This window comes from Micropterus salmoides, unplaced genomic scaffold (genome assembly GCF_014851395.1).
Source record: "Micropterus salmoides isolate LMB-PRFRI ecotype aquatic unplaced genomic scaffold, ASM1485139v1 Ms_hic_scaffold_15, whole genome shotgun sequence".
NCBI lineage: Eukaryota > Metazoa > Chordata > Actinopteri > Centrarchiformes > Centrarchidae > Micropterus > Micropterus salmoides.
The window spans coordinates 29,187,454-29,206,437 of NW_024040596.1; the positions used below are offsets into that span (position 1 = coordinate 29,187,454).

The 18,984-nt window shown below is 41.8% G+C and overlaps 1 protein-coding gene across 5 annotated transcripts in view; it reads left to right on the forward strand.

The window, feature by feature from the left end:
- Positions 1 to 18,984, forward strand: part of LOC119903399 (leucine-rich repeat and calponin homology domain-containing protein 1-like) — a 107,481-nt gene that overhangs the window by 65,665 nt on the left and 22,832 nt on the right. For 2 of the 5 annotated variants that reach the window (XM_038719531.1, XM_038719534.1), the window contains exons 7-15: positions 3,917 to 4,004; positions 4,816 to 4,921; positions 7,164 to 7,279; positions 8,753 to 8,823; positions 9,645 to 9,731; positions 10,032 to 10,109; positions 10,713 to 10,749; positions 16,676 to 16,748; positions 18,322 to 18,444. In XM_038719531.1, coding sequence (XP_038575459.1) covers positions 3,917 to 4,004; positions 4,816 to 4,921; positions 7,164 to 7,279; positions 8,753 to 8,823; positions 9,645 to 9,731; positions 10,032 to 10,109; positions 10,713 to 10,749; positions 16,676 to 16,748; positions 18,322 to 18,444 — 779 coding nt within the window. The remainder of the gene's footprint in view (positions 1 to 3,916; positions 4,005 to 4,815; positions 4,922 to 7,163; positions 7,280 to 8,752; positions 8,824 to 9,644; positions 9,732 to 10,031; positions 10,110 to 10,712; positions 10,750 to 16,675; positions 16,749 to 18,321; positions 18,445 to 18,984) is intronic. The other 3 variants (XM_038719533.1, XM_038719536.1, XM_038719532.1) reach the window with 2 other exon arrangements.

Genomic DNA, 18,984 nt, shown 5'->3' on the forward strand with positions numbered 1-18,984 from the left:
TGAAATAAAATTCACACATGAGATTAAATATAAACATTCAGCAGTTCACTTTCAGATTCTGAGTCAGTTTTTGTTGAATTCAGCAGCTTTGGCGACGTGCTTTGTTTCTAATTGCGACAACAAAGTGTTCTGAATTTATTCAAGGAAGGTTCAAATCAAAGGCAACTGGACTTGGTTGAAGATAAGATGTCGTTATCAAGGTGATGGATACCGCTGGTTAGTTAGTGCTCCTGACTGTTGTTGGCATCGGGTGAAAATCACCCCTTTTGAACAATCTGTCCTCCCTGTCCAAAATGTGTACTTTGTCCCTCAGATGTAAATAAACTGTTGACTTTTGACCAGAGGAGATGTGTTAAACTTAAGAAGTCTCAGATGAGAGGCGAAACATCTTCAGGTATCTTCAACCAAGTCCAGTTGCCCTTGATTTGAACCTTCTTTGGATAACTTTGACCTGGATGACTAAGAACCTCCACAGACATGTTCTAATTGTTTTTCCCTTCAACTGGCTTTCTCTCCATACGGTGGCTGAGGTTATTGGGTATCGTAGTATCGTACTGCAAAATCTAAACAGCAGTTCCAGGAAATGTTATGTGATGATTGTTGCCATTTAGTTTTAATACATTTCAGCAGTGTTAACAGGAAATGGGTACATTCAAAAAAGTGATGAGGTCTGGCTGAAATGTACCCTCTTTGTTCCAAACTTTTGGGACTTCCATGTTATCTGCTCATAAATCCTGTCAGTTCTTAGCTGAGGACCTCTAACATGGCTGCCAGAGGCATGTTACATCACACCAAAGCCATTTATTTTGTTTGGTTTTAATGACATTACGCTGTGTTGGAGGGAAGGTGTCTGTCTCTGCTGGAAACGAGCGTCTGTCTGTGATCTAAGCTTCCTCAGTTTCTCAACTGGAGCCAAATCCTCCATTAGTCAGCTGAAACTGATCCGTCCGCTGACTCCCTGCTGGGTCACACTGACAGTCTGCCATCAGAAGTTCACTGCAGTGTTAGGCCGAAATCCAGCCTCTGCTGGATGAGATATTATTTATGGTTTCTGGATGGAAGAAAGACACAAACAATAGATAGAGGAATGAAAGAAAGAACTATCACATGAAAACGAAGGAACAAATGTAGGCATCATAAGCAGAATAAAGGAGTGAATCCAGCAGAACGATCAAAGTAAGAGATTGAGGAAAGGAACAAAGGAACAGTAGTAGAAGTGGGAGAAAGATGGAAGGAATTCACAAACAGTAGAACAGACAAGACGGAACAAAGAAAGAAATAACAAACAAGTGACGCTACGCAAATGAAAACAGATAATAATAAACTTGGAAGGAAGAAGCAAAGGAGGAAGGGAAGTAAGGGATGCAAAGAAGAAAGAAATAAAGTAAATGAAGGGGAAGGAAAGAACAAGTGAGAGCGATTGAATAAAGCAGAGGAGTTATAGCAGGGTGGGCTGCAGTGAAGGCAGATTAAATACTTACACATAAAGCAGATAGTGAACCATCTCGGACTGCTCCAAACATCACAAATAGAAAAAGCGAAGACAAGAACATCTGATGAGGAGACACACATCAGCACCTATAGAGCTGTTGACCTCCAGTTTCAGGCCGTTCTCCCCCCAGGGCGTCACTTTTAATGCCCTGGGTCAAGTTAGCAAAAATAAATATGCAATGACCGGTTAGACTTTTGGTTAATTTGGTTATGTTTAGGTACGAAAACTACTTGGTTAGGTTTAGGAAAGGATCACGGTTTGGGTTAAAAGATCTAAGTTACTTACAATCAATGATGACTTTTTGACCGTGATCACACTGGAACACCAGTGGGTGAAACAGGGTACCCGCAGTGTCTTAAGAGTATTAAAGTTCTAAATTTTATATTCTTAAAATAATTATTTTGTGCATTAAATATGAATGTGAGTAAATGAGTAATATGTTTTATTAAATTCAGATAACTTAAAAATCATACAGATTTTCATTTTATGGCATCGAAATGTGCATTAAATTTCATCCTAGGTGGTATTAAAAAGTCTTCAATTTAACTTGGAGGATCCTGGGGTTACCCTGTGAAAGTTCGGTTTGTGACCCGCCCAACCACCTCATTAGTCCGACTTTTCTGTTATTTATACTAGGCCTACTTTTAGCGTTGAACAATGACGCTAAAGGGTGCCTTATGCGTTGGTACCAGCCGCTGAGAGATGTGACAAAGCGTATGTATTTGACGACCTGGGAATGAGGACAAGCTGTTGGTTTTCCAAACGTGTGGGAATATATTTTCAGCCACACTGAAATGTGGAACAGACATTCGTGTGTGTGTGTGTGTGTGTGAATAAATTGTAATCTTGGTAATCACTTAAATTTCCCTCTAGAAAATATTTTCATTTGCTTAGTTTATTACTGATTTCCATCAGCCCCAGCTGTGTTTATTGCTAATGCTAGCATAAAGTCTTCACAGAGCAGCCAGTAGACTCTTGGTCTTGTTTTAGGGAGTCTTTTAAATATAGGTTGTTGGTTTGAAGGAGGTTAATGGGGCTAAGATGAAAACAGCATTCAGACTGTTTTTGGAGGACATGTGAATAGGAACTGTACTTGGACCATGAATGATGACAAGTCCACAAAAACAATTGTTGACTGAGGGGGAAGAACAAGGACAGCAGGATGCAAAGGATTGTAAGGTAATGAGGTGATGAAGGAAGAAAGGATGAGGTGAAAGTAATGGAGCAGAGAATGAAAAGCTTCAGCTCCTCTGTCATTCATCTGAAACTGAGCACGAGCTCTCAGAGGATGCTGAGCTGTATAACGTCCGCCCACATGAAACCCTCCCAACACGACTAGGCTTTTGGTGTGAGAGACCCAGGTTCAATCCCCCACTGTGAAAAATAGTTCCTATTCTCCTGGAGAGCTCACACACATCCTGTATTTTTTTCCTTTGTGCTTTATTATTCTTTTGTTTTCTCTCCTCCAATTACTCTCCATGATCCTCTTTGTCTCTTTTTTATGCCTTTTGCTTTTTTATCTCTCTCCTTTCTTACAGTCTTCAGTATTTCTTCTAAGAGTTCTTGTGTCTCTTGATTGTTTCCGTCTTTATTTTTTCCTCCTTTTCTGTATCTCCCTCTACTGCTCACTGTCTCCTTCTTCTCATCACTCTATTTTTATCCTAAAGGTGGGGTAAGCTTTTCTAATCTAATACACTTCTGTCTGTCAAATTCCGCTAATATCTCCTCACTGCTTGCTACCTGTGTGGTATTGTGTGCGCTGAACTAAACCTGGTGTTTGAAACAGACACAGTGGATCGGGCCGAACCACACAAAACTATTCCAGCTATGATTTGTGTCAGCTAACATTAAGTGCAGCTAAATAAAAGAAATCTGATCGTGATCAAACGTTTCACCCAGCTATGGACGATGTTGACATGCGTACCTGTCAACATTGCGATTTGAAAATAAGAGAAATTTTCAGGCACCCCTACCACTGTCCACAGAACATATACATTTAGACTAGGGTACACACAGTGAGTCCTAAAATCACTACTAGTGAACCACTTGCTTTAAAATATCAGTGTACGAATGATTGGGTCCTACATGACGTGAGCGACTACAGTTAGGTGGTCAGGATGTGACACCGGTTGAAAGTGAAATGCTGTTAACATCTCTGCATTACACAAATTCATTGCGGCGTTTGCCACACTGAAAAACACAACGTGAACAGTCAGCTATTAAAAACTCAGGAAATCAGGACGAGCACAGCAGTGTGAACGCAGCCTGACGGAGAGAGAGAGAGAGAGAGAGTGGGGAGCTGCAGATGGGGGCTGAGCTCTCTCTCTCTCTGTTTCACTGTGGCTTACTTGCTGTGTAGCTCGCCCACACACACACACACTCTCCTCCCGTGTCAGGTGTGTGACCTGTTCTGTGTGTCTGCAGTGTGGAGGACATGGAGCAGCAGAAGAAGCAGGACAGCGACTCAGGAGTCGGCAGCGACAACGGAGACAAGAGACTGTCTGCTACAGAGGTACTGAGAGTGTGTGTGAGATGTTGTGTGTCTTTACACCGTTGTGCCTACATACTGTGTGTGTGTGTGTGTGTGTGTGTGTGTGTGTTTTTATATTCCTGTTTTAATGAGGGTGGCCACATCATACTCTTGTAGCTGTGTTTATGTGCATGTGTGTAACAGAAACAATATCTCAGCGTTTCACCTGTCAAAAATCTTCCCCTTGCTTTCTAGTCAGCTTACTTTTCTCTTTTTCAAGCGTTTCACTCTTTTAACATGTCTCTTTGTTTTCCTTCATTTGTAGTTTATCGTTATCGTTGCACATTAGACTCCACCTTGTCAGTGCAGTGACATTATTTTAGAGGTTACTCTGTTATAACACTGCACATGCAGAGGAAAACATGTTCTTTAAATGATTCCATCCTTCTATGGGCTTCTGTACTGTCCATATGTGAAGTGTTTTATTACTATTATTATTATAACCTTTATTTAACCATAAAATATTAAACATGAAAGCTCTGATTATCTCATTAAACGAGAAAGTACAATAAGCAAATAGTAGTTTAAAACGGAGTCATCAGGTGATCTGTTTAGAACTGCGGCTGATGGTTATTTTAATTATTGATTAATATTTCAATAGTTCTTTATGTTTATGTTATGTTTGTTCTATATATTGTCAGAAAATAGTGAAAAATCACTATTTCCCAGAGCCCAATTTGACATCTTTAAATGTTTTGGTAAAACCGTGAATCGATTAATTTTTCCAATGATTGGCTGATGAATTAACTGTTTCCACTCTGAACTGGTTTGTTGTTGTTTTTGTTTGTTGCAGCCGTCAGATGAAGACAGTCTGAGTCTCAACGTACCGATGAGCCACATCACAGAGGAGGAGGGGATCAGTAAAGACGACTCGAGTGAACACCTCAGCTCCCTGACAGGTATGCGCACACACACCTGCACGCACACACGCGGACAGGGCGTGGAGGTAATTAAACAGATAGTAAAGCCTAAGATCAGAAAACAAGTGTCATCATGTGGAGGATTTAAGAGAAGACTATGTCTGTCTGAGTCAGGGTAATATCACATTTACCTTATAAAGATGAATTAAAAGTATTAAATACACCTGTGTGGAAGATGACCTGCCCTCACAGTGTTCCAGCTGTACTGAACAGTAAACTGTTTAACATCTATTGCAACCACAGATGAAGTATATCAAACTTGTTGCTACTGTTAGCGTTAGCTGTATGTGGGGCGTCGGCGCGACACATTGAACACGGCGCGTTCCTTCAGATTCACGCCATTTTGAAGTAAATGCTTCGTCATGTTGGAGCTGCTTCCTCCCTCGCACCAAACCTTCTTACTGCAGCTTGGAACCGGTGAAACCTGAATGGAACTTTTGACCAGTTTCAGCGTGGGCGAAGTTTATCAACCTGTTGTCGTTTGTGTACTTCTGACAGCTTGCTTCTCTTAACAGCCATAACCCGTCAGCTGTGTCTGCGTATCTGGGCTGCCGGACTCTATTAGTGAACACCAGCAGCTCCCCAGACACAAAGCTTAAATAGACTTCAATCAGCCTCAATCAGGTCAGAGCTGATGGAGGGTCACATTCACTGAGCCGAGTGAAAAGAGGCAGTCTGGGTTACTTTACTTTTAAAATCTCAACATTGTAGGCAGCTGGGGCTCAAGTTTTCAACAAAATGTAAAAAATTACATTTGAGTCTAATAAACACATACAGGAGTTTACTCCTGTCAGTTTACAGCGAGGTCCTCTTGTGGTGAGAATATTGAGACTATGTTAAGTAGAGGTGAGAAAATACGAATGGGTGGCTGATGGCGCACCAGTGTCCCTTAACTTTCGTCACCAGACAATTTAAAACAGATATAAAGGGCTGGCCTGAATTTCATTTTTTGCCGCTGTTTAAACGTCTGTTGATAAGCTGACCGTCACGAGCTACAGCTACGTATTTGATAAATATAAGCAGCAAAATAAGGATAAATACCTAAGAGGTTCCGGCAATGATATGAGTGAGAGAGAATCTGATGGGGGAGAGATAGGTGGCTCATTAATGTCTGTGTGTGCGTGTGTGAGACGTAGACAACAACAGCAAGTTATTTTTAACAACACTTTATTTTTAACTGTGTTATGTCTAGGCTAGTAGACCCTAGTGCAGGACTAGAAGAATGAAGAGTTGGATAAAAGAGGAATATTTACTGCGTGGGTTGAAGGGACGGGAGATTGAGCCAGGGAAAATCAGAATCAGAAGGAGCTTTATTGGCAAGGAGTGTTTCTGCACAGTGAAGCTCAAACATCCAGCTGAAACACCTGCAGGAGGACTTTAATAAAAATACAGAAATAGTTAAACAATATTAAAACTGCGACTGCAGGCAGATTTCGTTTGTATTGTTGGAACCAAACCCAAATGTAGAATCTACACACAACAAACAAAACACTTGTGTTTTTAACAAACCTTTACAGGATTATAAATACCTGTTTCACAGTAGTTTCAGAGTGGAAATGAAGAGCTGAAGTACCATCTCATGTACTTTTATCGGCCCTTCTAAAAGCTGAAACAACATATCCCATGAGTGTTATGCTGCCTGCACACTAGAGGATAATGGACAGTTTTTGGGTCTGATTTGCTCTCCCGACCCTTGTGGAGTTGGGCCGGGAAGCTTCTTCAGCGTGTTGTGTATCTGCGCTATTAAATGTATAAACTCGCCGATTCCATCTTCTCAGCCTCGAGTACATCCACAGTTTGATTTTCTTTTGTTTTTCTGCACAAACATATCACACACAAAGTCAACCAGCTGACAGTCTGCCTCCATGCTTGTTTCTGTCTGAAGTCACATTTGATCAAGTTTCTGTCAGATCCTAAGTCTGTGGTATCCCACATTTTTTAAATCGGTAAACCTCTAGTGTGCAGCAGTGGTTAGCTACAGAAACACTTATATTATTTTATGAACAAATCAGTTTGTTAGCAGAAAGTAAAAGCTGTGAAAGATGCTGTAATTGTTCCAGTGACAGAAACAGTGTTGGCACTAATTACATTCTGAACACTGTGGACGCTTTCTGAAATCACTCCATATTTACTACATAATGCACTATATCTACTGTCTGTTATTTAATTTGTGAGCCCAAAGCTGAAAGACTCAAACACGTTTCACTTTCCTTCATTCCAGCAGACCCAAACTCTGACTCGGTCCGTCTGATTGAGGAGAGCCCTACGGAAGCCCTGAGGGACCAGTTCAGCTACAGAGATTCGGCTCTCAGCACTCGCTTCGTCAACTACATCAAGGCAAGACTTCATGTTGTAGTGCTTCTCCTTTCAGCCAGTTTATTATTATAGACTGATGCAGTAAAAGGTCCTCTTCATGAATAACTCCACACGCTGAGTGAAGTCTAGTTACATAAGTTCCAGTGTTCGTTAGGCTGCTTGTCATGTTGGGTTCCTGAAGTCTGTGGGTTATTTTAATGGAGCCTACACTGTCACTTTGTGTTAGTTAATAATCATTTCATGTACTTTTTTTAGAGTTAAAAGTTGTTGGTTGATGTCACGTGAAAGGCCCAGCAGTTGGAGTTGGTCTCGTTATAGAGCGTTATGTCACAGTGAGCCCACGAGTCTCCTCAGAGACTCAGCCGTGACCAAATAAGGAAAATTAAACAAGTGAACAAGTGAGGAGCTTCAGACCAAAAGTGCCTCAGACAAAACAACCACATCAGTCGTTTCAGCAAAGTCCCCTAAACAATCTTTGTTTACATTCAAGTGACAAAGTCCTCTAGTTGAAGTGGTCACTTTCACTCCTGTCTGTTGGGAAGAAAGGAGGAAGTGGTGTGATGTTAATTTAGAGCCACGAATGGGTCAACAAAAATCACATAACGTTTCCAACCATCATGTTTTTTCAAACCATTGTTTCCAAACCATAACCAGGTTGTTGTTATTGCAACCATGACAAAAAAGGTCGCCTAACCTTAATGAAGTAAATGTAACAAGTCGTTTCTGTGCCTGAACCCAAGCAAACCTCAACGAGAGCTGTGAGAACAGTTTAACTTCTGAAACGGTAGCGTTGTTCTGTGCTGCTTCTGCTGTGTGTGGTTGAATTTGGAGGACTTTTGTCGCCTCAGTGCTTCCAAAGTATTGAAAACAAACTGTCCTTCTTTATTTTATTGATCTGAGATGTGGATGACTGTAACATCACTAAATAAATCTGATGGATCAAGAAACACGCAGCAGTTAGACAAAAACAAGGAGAGCTGTTAATACCCAAACTGTGTATTGTACACATCCATTACATTATACTTTGGCCTTCTGTGCTTGCTGTAGTTATGTGCAATCAGTTTTCCTGTGCAATGAAAGATTATTTCTTATGGTGCATTTACTTTCATTGTCACCTCCAAAAGTGGTTTAGTTGATCTGGTCTGGTCTGACTGCTCCAGTTCCTTGCGTCATTTGACCGTGCTCCTAGATCTCAGCACTATTTTCACTCATGTTTAGATGACCATTTCAGGTCCAGTAGTGATCTAGTAGTCTAATAGTGACAAGAAGAAGTGGTCCAGCTTAATCCCAGTTAACCCATTCATCCCAGTGTGAGGAACAAGGGAAGAGAGTGGAGGAACTGATTCAGGAGAGAAATAGTTTATGACAGTGTCCTTATTGTTGAGTTTGTGTACCAGGGGATGATGGTAACGTCTCTGGATTTTGGCCAATGGCTGGGAACGTCTCTGGATCATGTGACAGCTGCAGCTGGTGCTGATGTGTGTTTGTGTTCAGGGCCGGACAGCAGCAGACTTTGAGGAGCCCCTCAGGATAGAGGAAGACTCACACTGGCCAACACAACAAATGTAAGTTAGTCTATTTTTCTACTTCTTTCTGTGCTTGTTTATTTATTTGTTTTTGTGATTGAGGGCTTTTTATTGTTTTTGCCACAGTTGTGAGACATTAGAATACAACAATTAATGAATATAAACAAATGCAAAGAGAAAACAAAATAAGCAGAAAAGGGCTGAGCACGGAAAGGTATATACTTTCAGCTTTTTAAACAAGTTAAATTGCAATTACTCTGTATTTAATGTGGTATATTTTATGTTATATCACTACTGATTTACATCTGTTTATATTAATTGTGTGATGACATTGTTCTCTATTGGTTAAGAACATTTAGGCAGTCGTGGATTCATTTCAGACTTTCAAAATGGTTGAGTAGCACAATGACCTTCGCCACTGTGATTTAGGATATTCATGTTAAGACCAGTTTATACTTGCGTTTATACTGTGTGGAGTACACAACGTAGCCTGACGCGCACCTCTCCAAAAATGTAACTACACGTCGCGGCGACGCAGATCCCATGAACTGTGATTGGTTGGCTTGGGTAGCATCACATTTCCTCCTCCAAGCCGCCGAGGAAGTGCTCTGTGGTTTGAAGCCAGTTTAACTAATGGTCAAACCAGAAGTTTTCCCCATAGACTTACATTGTGAAATAAGCATCTATAAAACAGAGGATACATTTTTCGCAACCCCCAAGAAATGACTCGTTTCACTATTGGAATTTGATCTATTTGTTCCGATAACATTTGGAAAGTCCAGAAGAGCCACACAATGCGTAGACAGGACAAAGACATTTAAATTGGCCTTTACTCATCACTCGTGTCTTTGGTGTCACAGGTCAAAGGTCACAGGGGGCACAGAGCTCCACATCGACATGATTAACCAGCTGAAGGAGGCCGTGGAGCTGCTGCAGGACCCCAGCAGGTGAGAACCAGCACAACACATCGCAGAGTGGAGTTTAGCTACCTTTATGTATCCTATTTCATGTCTCTTGAAACCATTCTGTTTTCTAGGAACTAAAACAAGCAGAATACAGTATACAATTTAAATGATTGTATATTCAAAATAAGTAGCACCCAATTCACAAAAGTGTAAATAATCAGCCCGTAGAATGTTCTTTTGCTTTTTCTTAACTAGAAAACACTCAGCATAGACTTAGAAAATATTTAGAACATGTCTAAATCAAATGGATCTCTTTAATAACGTAGTTCTTCTGTGTGTCAGAGTGAGCGCAGAGCAGGACGACCTGTCGGGAGTTCAGCTTTACCCCGTGGAGATGGTCACAGTGGAAGAGTCACTCAAGTAAGACTTTGTGTGTGTGAGTCTGTGTGTTAAATTACTTCATACCATGGTCATGGAAAATACTCATTTCTGTTTGGCCGGCAGGTGTCTGGTAAAATTGTATATCAGGACACCTCAAACAGTTAAACCACTGCTCTAACTCAGTGCTTAAGGTATGTTGAACTGAATGCAACCCTAGCAACAGTGCTGATGTTTCGGGCTCTGTTAGCTGCTAGTGAAACTCACCTAACCACAGGTTAAACTGAAACAACATGAGGTTAAACTGACTACAAACCCTACATAGATTTCTTTGGAAATCTTCCATCCTTCTAACTTAAGAAAATACCCCTATTTCAAATGTCAGTATTCCACCCTGGACTCCCCTCTCGTTGAGAGTTTTGAAAACAGTGTCAACAAGTTTTGTCTTGTGAAGTTCAGCTGCTTTTACTTGCATTGCTGAAGGCAGATGCAAGTGAAATTCAATGATGGTTGAGTGTTTTTGCTTGTGGTTGTGGTGTGTTTTTGCCAACGTCTGCATGTAGATTAATGGTCAATGAGTAGATTGTAGTCACTGCTGCCATATCTGCTAATGTGTTAAATCCTATCCTTTTTCTCTCTCTCCAGTGGGCAGGACAGTGATGACGGCGTCACCACACCAAAGGTACAGTGTGTAGAAATAACATGTTGTCATCAGCATACATGATGATAGTTCACACCTTATTGTAATTTAACAGTGAATGACGGCAATTAACTTTCTATTGAACATCAGTCATTAAAGGAGACCCATTATACTGTTTTTCCAGTCCTATATTGTAGTTCTGTGACTCCTGTTTGGCAGCTTTGCATGATTCAAAGTTCAAAAAAAAATTGTCTGTCTTATACTGGCTCTTCATGTAGGCCTTCATTTGAGCCTCTGTCTGAAACAAGCTGTAGATGCCCATGTGTCTTTAAGGCCCCCACTCTCAAAGCCCACTGTCTTCTGATTGGCCAAGATCTGAAACATGTTACCAGGCTGTTGTTGCAGCTGAGCAGTACAGACAGACTAGTGCTGTGTTTCAATTCGGGTACTTCCATCAGTATACTAACATGCAGTACACTGCGTACACTATGTACTTACTTGATTAGTACGTTAATTTTGACAGGGTAGTGTTGTCTCAAATCAAACACTGCTGTTGTGCACTAACCGGAAATAACTATCGCAAGATTGCACAATCCCCCCAGCACAGAGGCTGCCTCCAAAATAACAACCATAATAATAATAAAACAAATAATAAAGTAGCGACAGTCCCCTTTCCATTGTGTATTTAATTATTTTTGAAGTTTCACAAGAATTTTCTGTACATCATGAGCCAGACTTTATTCAATTTAAACTACTCATACTAATGTAATGACAGAATAACAGCGGTACGAACATTTAAACTATCTTACAGCTGTGTTTTTCTCTGGCGTTATTGCTGGAGTCCCTGCTGAGCTGGCTGCAGAGGTCTGTGTGACTGCAGGAGCAGAGGGCTCTGTGCCCAGACAGCTGGGCGGTCTCGCTAGCTCCTCCTGCGGGTTGGTGCGAGCTTCCCCTGCCTCCACTTGTGGAGCTTCTCAACTCCGAAAACGTTCAAGCATATTTTTAATCCGCCATCCCTTTTCATAAAACTGTCAATATTTGCCTCAAAACTTCTCAGAAGTGGATTTAGTGATGAAATAGTGTACTAAGGTGAGAAGTTTCCACCGTTCCACACTCAACTTTTAGCCGTTATGCAACATCCGGGTACTCTCAGTGCACTACATTTTGCCGTACTTCTCAGTGTGAACGCACTTATGCACACAAAATAGTAAGTGCGCGAATTGAGACACAGCATGAGCATTGCTGTGCCGTTGCTGTGGGAGCAAATTACCATATATGGAATATCGTCTCTGTCTGGCTCTGTATGTTGTAGAATGGAGCCGTTGGTGGAAAAAGCTGTTGAAAACAGAGCGTTCAGAGCAAGAAGAAATCTGAAGTTTTGGCTCACAAGGATTTCTTTTAAATACTTTAATCTCATTATTTCAAGCTTTGGCCATGTTCAACATGGACATCCAACATTGTAACATTGTAGATAAGTCATAGAATATGGTAAAGCATAATAGGTCTCCTGTAAGGTGATACTTTTATCTGGAGAGACTTCGAGTGAGTTTGGTGTAAACTTCAGGTTCTAGATCAACACTGCAAGGATCTAAATCAAAGATCACAGAGTAGATTCTGTAATGTGACACATAAAATAGCACCGCTATGCCTTGAACAGTAGCCCCACCTAATAATACGTGAAACAAAAAAAAGTAGTGTATTCTTACTCCCACTGTAAATCCTGCACATAGTGTGGCTTTACATTTATTTGATGCAGCAGACTTAAATACATTTTCCTTGATAAGTATACTCCTGTGATGGAGATCCAGTTTGCCTTTAAACTATTTTGTAGGGGTTCAATGGATCACAAAACTCACAGTTCGGGTCTTACCTTGGTTTTGAGTCACGGAGTAGCATCAGTTTAAAAAAATAAAAATAAAGGGGTTATTTTAGCTTAACTTTGGCTCTGAATTAGCCACCTCTGTCTGTCTGTAGTCACCACTCTGTAGTCTCGCTCAGTGTCCCACCCAGAGCAATCATCTGATTGCAGCCTGTGAACACTGAAGGCTGCTGTGCCACAGATGGGCAAAGAGGCCGAGCTGATCCGCTGAGTGTCGAAGGGAAGGCAGCAGATATGTAACTGATGCTGCAATAAACATCACGATCTGAAAACCTGTTTCTATGATGACAAGCAGACCAGTGGCCTGAAAATGGCCAAAGTCTCAGCTTATAGGGTTTCAAAACGTTGCTCTTCCCTAAACCAAATCCCTACGGATCACTACAATCCATTACACCACTACTTTTTTGTCTCTGTCCTTGGAAATATAAAGCCTGTAAAGTTTTTTATGTAACAGCAGAGCTTTAAGGTCATTTAAAGCCTAAACGTTTGATGCGTCCTGTAGCAGCACATGGAGGAAGGTGGCTATGAGTTCCAGAAGAAGAGACAGATGTTTGAGAAGGCCAGGTTTGAGGCCCAGCTTGCTTGCCAGGAGTATGAATGGCATATGTCAATCAAGGTAAACCTAGCACCATACCACTGGATGTAGGCTCTGTCCCGCCCCCTCAGCGCTTTACTGTCCTCAGTCGTGTTTCCCAGGAACCCAGCGGTCTGTCACTTGTGTGTCTGTTTCCTGTGAGTTATTTGGCCAATAATAAACCACACTGAGATTTCACATGTGTCACGTTTCATCTGACAGCCAGTTACACATGCGAACATGGTGGGAACATGTTAATTGATCGCTTTACATCATTACATGTTAAATAAAGTCGGTTTTAATAAAGTGGTGGCTGGTGAACTGACAGTCTCCTGTGTTGCATGTAAGTGTGTAAAGAGTTCATCTGCAGACGTTGCTGACACGTGTCTGTCTCTTGTTTGTTTCATAAGCAACCAGCACTGTCTGACAATAACATTTCAGTTTTATGAACTTTATTAAGGTAATGCCAGTAGTGTTGTGTTACTCCCCCAGTCCAAATTCAATTCTAACCCCATGCTGCACTGAGTCAAAATAAAGACTCCAACCATCGAAGGAATGGCTCAGCATTTTGGTAAATAGTTACATTTTTGTTTATGTACAGATGAAACAAACAAGATATGTTGTGTTAATTAGCGAACTGCTAATGTTGGACAGAGCTAGAGTAGCTGTTTCCCTCTACTGCCAGTCTTTATGGTAAGCTAGGCTAAGAATTGGGTATTGTTTCTCAGTTCTGGTTCCTTCACCACAGATCTCGTCAGCACTCGGTGACCTGCATCCTCTTCCTCCTTATTCATCTTCCCCTTCATGGCTAAAGTGAAAGGAGTCTCTGTACTGGAGGGGCGTCTCTGAGGACTGGTCTCTAAGAAAAATATATATTGAATCCTTTGTAGACATCATTGGTTTCCCTTCAGTATAAAAGGTGAACGTCAGATCACCTGTGTTTTTGTACCTGAGACGTTGCTACAGTTAGCGTTAGCTGTATGTGGGGCGTCGTTGTAGCTGGGAGAGAGCGGCACATCGAACACGGTGCGTTCCTTCAGATGGTCCAGGACTGGAAACAGAAGGACTCTCTTCTTCATGCTTTGTTGACGTACTGCGTAACAAATGAGGTGACGTTAGGGCGGCGGAGCAGCTCCTGGCAGATAAGAGACACTTTTATGGACTGTAAAATGCTCACTGCAGTTCAGTCAGGAGCTGAAATATGCAGGAAGTTAAGAACTGATAAGCAGAATCCAAATGCACAGGTCTTAATGAATCCAAGGTTCTTGAAAATTTGGTAACCATTCCAACTTTGAGCCAGGTCTGGATACCTAACCCTAGCCCTGACTCCAGCTCTGTACTAAACGGCTCTGACATGAGACAGATATCAGTCTTCTCATGTAAAGTTTGGAGACAAAGCTCATAAACCTTTTTAAACCAAACCAACGCCACAGCTCGCTGCCCTCAAACTGGAGACTTCAGTGTTTTACAGAGTGAAGAGAGAACGAGGAGAACAAGACTGCTTTGTTTCACCAAACTGGTCTGACAATGCTCTGAAGTAAAATAATGAACACACAGAGAAAGTGTGTATCAGACTATCAGGAAAAAACTCACCAATCCACACAAATAGTAGCAACACACACACTTGGTGGAGGATCTGAACTGGCTGAGATTTAAAGAAACAAAGCATCAATGAGGACAAATGGGCTGTTAGACCTCAGAGTGTTTTGGATGACAGGCTGGCCTTGAAGTCAAAGAAACTATTCTGCTATCTTCCCTGTCAGTCTGACCCCAGTCTTAGGTTTAAAAGTACCAAAAGCTGGCTCACTTTTAACCGAGTTAGATCACCAAGGTTACATACGCTGACTTCGGAGGATCAGATCAGAACGGGTCAACAGCCCGACCACAGCCAAATCAGATCACGTCTCAGACAGGATCATGGAAGGGACAAAGGTATTGAGTTTACAATAAAGTGTTGTAAGTTATAAACAGCAAATGATAGCCACTTTGCTGCTCCAGACGTTGTGTATCTACTATGGTTTTAAAACAGAGCTTCTATCAAACTCAGGACTTTATGTATGCGACACAGTCTGTATGTTTTTAACGGAAACCTGGCTCCGCCGCTCTTCTTGAGGCCTCTGTCCCCAAACCATAGTTTCTCCCACACATGTAGACAAGGGAAGAAACTTTATTCTCAGCTGTTCTTGCTGGTAGGGACGTATCTTAGGGGGTCTTTGTTTGAGCATCATGCCATTATACTCGGATGTCAGCCTCCTGGGCAGGCAGTAACCTTATACAGGCTCCCCAAGCTGTGCCCACTGTTCTTCACAGACTTTACACAATTCTTGTCTATTATCCACGGTAGGGGAGTGACAAGACACTTAGCTCACGAGAGGAGACATGATATTGGGTTCACGAGATCAAGGCAAGATTTTAACACCATTTTTAAGAAATCTTCAATTCTGAATTATGTGAAAAATTTGAGCATTAAAGAGTTTCTTCATTCTGCAGTTTTCTGCATTGACCCACCCGTAGCCATGGCCACACCTTAGCCACACATGGACTTGCTGTTAATAGATCCTCCGTTGTCGATATGTCTTTGTCTGATCTTTTTTTGTGCATTGTTTTTGGTTACAGCCTGTCAGCACTGAAAAAATGAAACCTGAGGTTGCTGCAGATTTCATGACACCTATTCTACCTTCCGTCAAGATATGGCAAATCACCTAATTACCAAACTCAGTTTAACTGTTGTCAAACAAAGGAAGGCCAACCCCAAACAGAGAGTTCCGTGGAAATTGTCTAAATGACATTTCCATCGTGACATTTTCCAGGAGCAATCAGAAATGCTAGACAAGCTCAAACTGATAATCAGAACAAAAAACCTACTCTCCTCAATCGACCGTCTGATTAATTTTAAGAGTTTGTGGCATTTTGCAGGGATAAGAAAGAGTCATCATCAGGTCTGGCACTGCTCAGTTAGGGAGCGATCTCCTACCTCCCTGTGCCTTAAGGGCCCCGAGGAAATCAGCTGTCTGAGTCAATGTCTTTAGCTTTTCAAAAAGCACACTTTTATCTGAGGAAATTTCCTGGTTTTATCTGATCTTTTCCCTGCAGGATCCTTTTAAAATTGATTTTGTCACAAAAAATCTATACCACTTAAATTCTGTTAAATCAAAGGGGTCTCGACTCTCTTAGAGAGTGCTCACAGTCGGCTGACAGTTGAGTCTCTTTCTGTCTCGGCTGGTTATATAAGTTGAGTGATGGTTAAAGACAGAGGAGGGAGGATCGAGTGCTGTCTTTGAGCCAAAGTAAACTTTAGGTCACTTACCTCCCCATTAAAACAGCTTCATCGCAGGAGCGTTTGTTTCTCTATGTAGTTTATTTCTCTGTGGAGTCATTTGTAATGTTTGTGTGTCTTTGCCAACATCTCCCACATGACAGAGAACATCTAGCATCTGTTCAATGAATTATACTTTTCACTGATTGTTAATGAAACTGACTACTAAACCGCATTGTTTCTGTTTCTGTTGCTGCAGCGAGATGACAGATCTCCAGCCAGCAGACCTCCATCCTTCACCAGCCCAGTGTTTGGACTGAAGCCCCGTTCGGGTGAGTTGAATCTGGGCTTAGAGGGCGGATCAGATACCTGGGATACCAGACCCGCAGGTTGAGTCACTGGATTTACCTAACAGTATGATGAGCATAATGTATAATGTAGGTAGCTCTGGTTGGATTGGAAGCACCAATCATGGCAGTGCCTTGCTGTACCTGTCGAAAGTCTAAAAAAAAAAAAAAAATGAACCGTATTGTAGTGTAGTTTAAGGCGGGTGTAAGAAAACCGATTCTGTATAAAAGAAGTCTTTCCATTAAAATCAGTACAAACCATGTACAATCAGAGGTGCTACAGTTCAGTGAGGATGAAAACCTGTGCCATCTGTTGTTGTCAAGAGCCTGCAAACATTTTTACTTAATCAGCTTCTTCCTCTGAACACAATATAATTTGCCAAAGTCAGAACAGCTCTGGTTGCATCACATTAGAGATTTCTTCTCACTGGTTGGACGTGGTCTAAAAATGGACAGGTCTAAACTGATTTGTGCGTGGGATTTTTAACTAATTTGCCATGTTACCAGCCACACCACACACAGTCACACATTTAATGAGCAGATTAAATTCGTTTTGTGCTTTGTCTTTCTTAATGAAAGATATGTAAAGATGATATGTAATGTTGCTTTTGATTGTAGTGGGAGGACAAAACACCTGCCTGACACAGTGGTGGAAGAAGAACTCTTTTACTTGAGTAAAAGTAAAAGTAGCAATAACACATTGTAGAAATACTCAAACAAGTACTAGTAAATGTACTTAGTTACCCTCCACCACAGTAGATGTCATCATCCAGCATATGTGCATTTTTGATGGTCTTCCTCTAACAAACGTAATGAATGTCGAAAAGGTCTGTGCTTCCGAGTGATGGTGATCCAGGACCGGGATACGAGCATGGCCGTCCTGGATCAGCACTAGATGAGCACAAGCTAACCCAGAGTTAGTTCAGAATATCTGCTCAGCACAACTTGAACCAGCAGATGTGTTAAATGCAGCTTTGCAGTCGCGGCTTGTGTTTGTAGAATCACAGCAAACTCCAGTCCCATGCTTTTAAAAAAATTTTTTTTTTAGAGCTAGCAACCATCAAGCCTTTGTTTGCTAACTTACCAGTGTGTGAAATGTTGCTAACTGCTGATGAAGCTAACATGACGCTAACAGCATGTCAAGATGATCTGTGAAAGTGAAATGCCACTAATCTTTATTTTGTTGTTGTGCTGTGTTGTGTCGTCATCTCTTGGTGTCCCTCCTTTTCATGTGTTCCTCTTCTGATATATGTGTGTTTTCTGTTTTTTCCTTTTTTATTTTTCCGCTCGCTGATCTGCTGCATGTCTTATGATGTTAAAATCACGAACTCATCAATTATGATCTGCCTGCATGTGTCGACGCCTGCCTCCCATTGATCTCCCTGTTTTGATTTTTCCGGACCTTTCTCCTGGTGGTATTGGGGTTTTCGGGGGGGTGTTTTTCGTGGAATGAACTTTGCCTTGCTGCACTCAATTCACCATGGTGCCCCCTCTTCCTGCACTACACACGCCACGCCCTCTTCCTGCGTCTCTGACCACTCCCACCTCCTGGTTGTAGCCCCACCCTCGCTGCCCTGCTCGCCCCCTCTTTCCTGTCTCGACCCCTCCCTCCTCTCACAGGCCTCGCCCCTCCGTAGAGATACACCTCGTAGCCACGAAGATGGAGGCATGCACAGCCGCGGTAGGTCCCGCCTCTTCAAACTTCCCAGTTTCCGAGGCTGCAGAGTCAGATTACACCCACACACCTGGACTCAGGTGTCTCCACACAGTCTCTCTTTCAAACTTCTGCACCAAGGGTTGGCTTTATCTTCAAAGCTAGAAAGTTTGTCTCTGTTTTCTTTGATAACCAGCTCCAGCAGCCAGGAATAATTTGACTTTTTGGGAAATATGCATACTGGCTTTCCTGTTGAGAATTTGATGAGAAGATTGACACCACTCTGTCTGTCCCGTGAATATGACAGAACAGCTAGGAGACAGTTTGCTTAGCTTAGCATAAAGGCTGGAAACAGCTAGCCTGGCTCTGTCCAAAGATAACAAATACATTTTCAAATGCCTGTAAAGCTCATTAGTCTGTATTAATATAATAATCACATGTCATATGTATGTTGAGAGGGTTGTGGGGGGCTGCTCTCCAAACTGTCTGTGAAGGACTAGTTGGACAAATCCAAAGGTTATCTTCGTTCTGGCAGAAGCTCTCCAGGTTTAGGACACACTGTCCTTG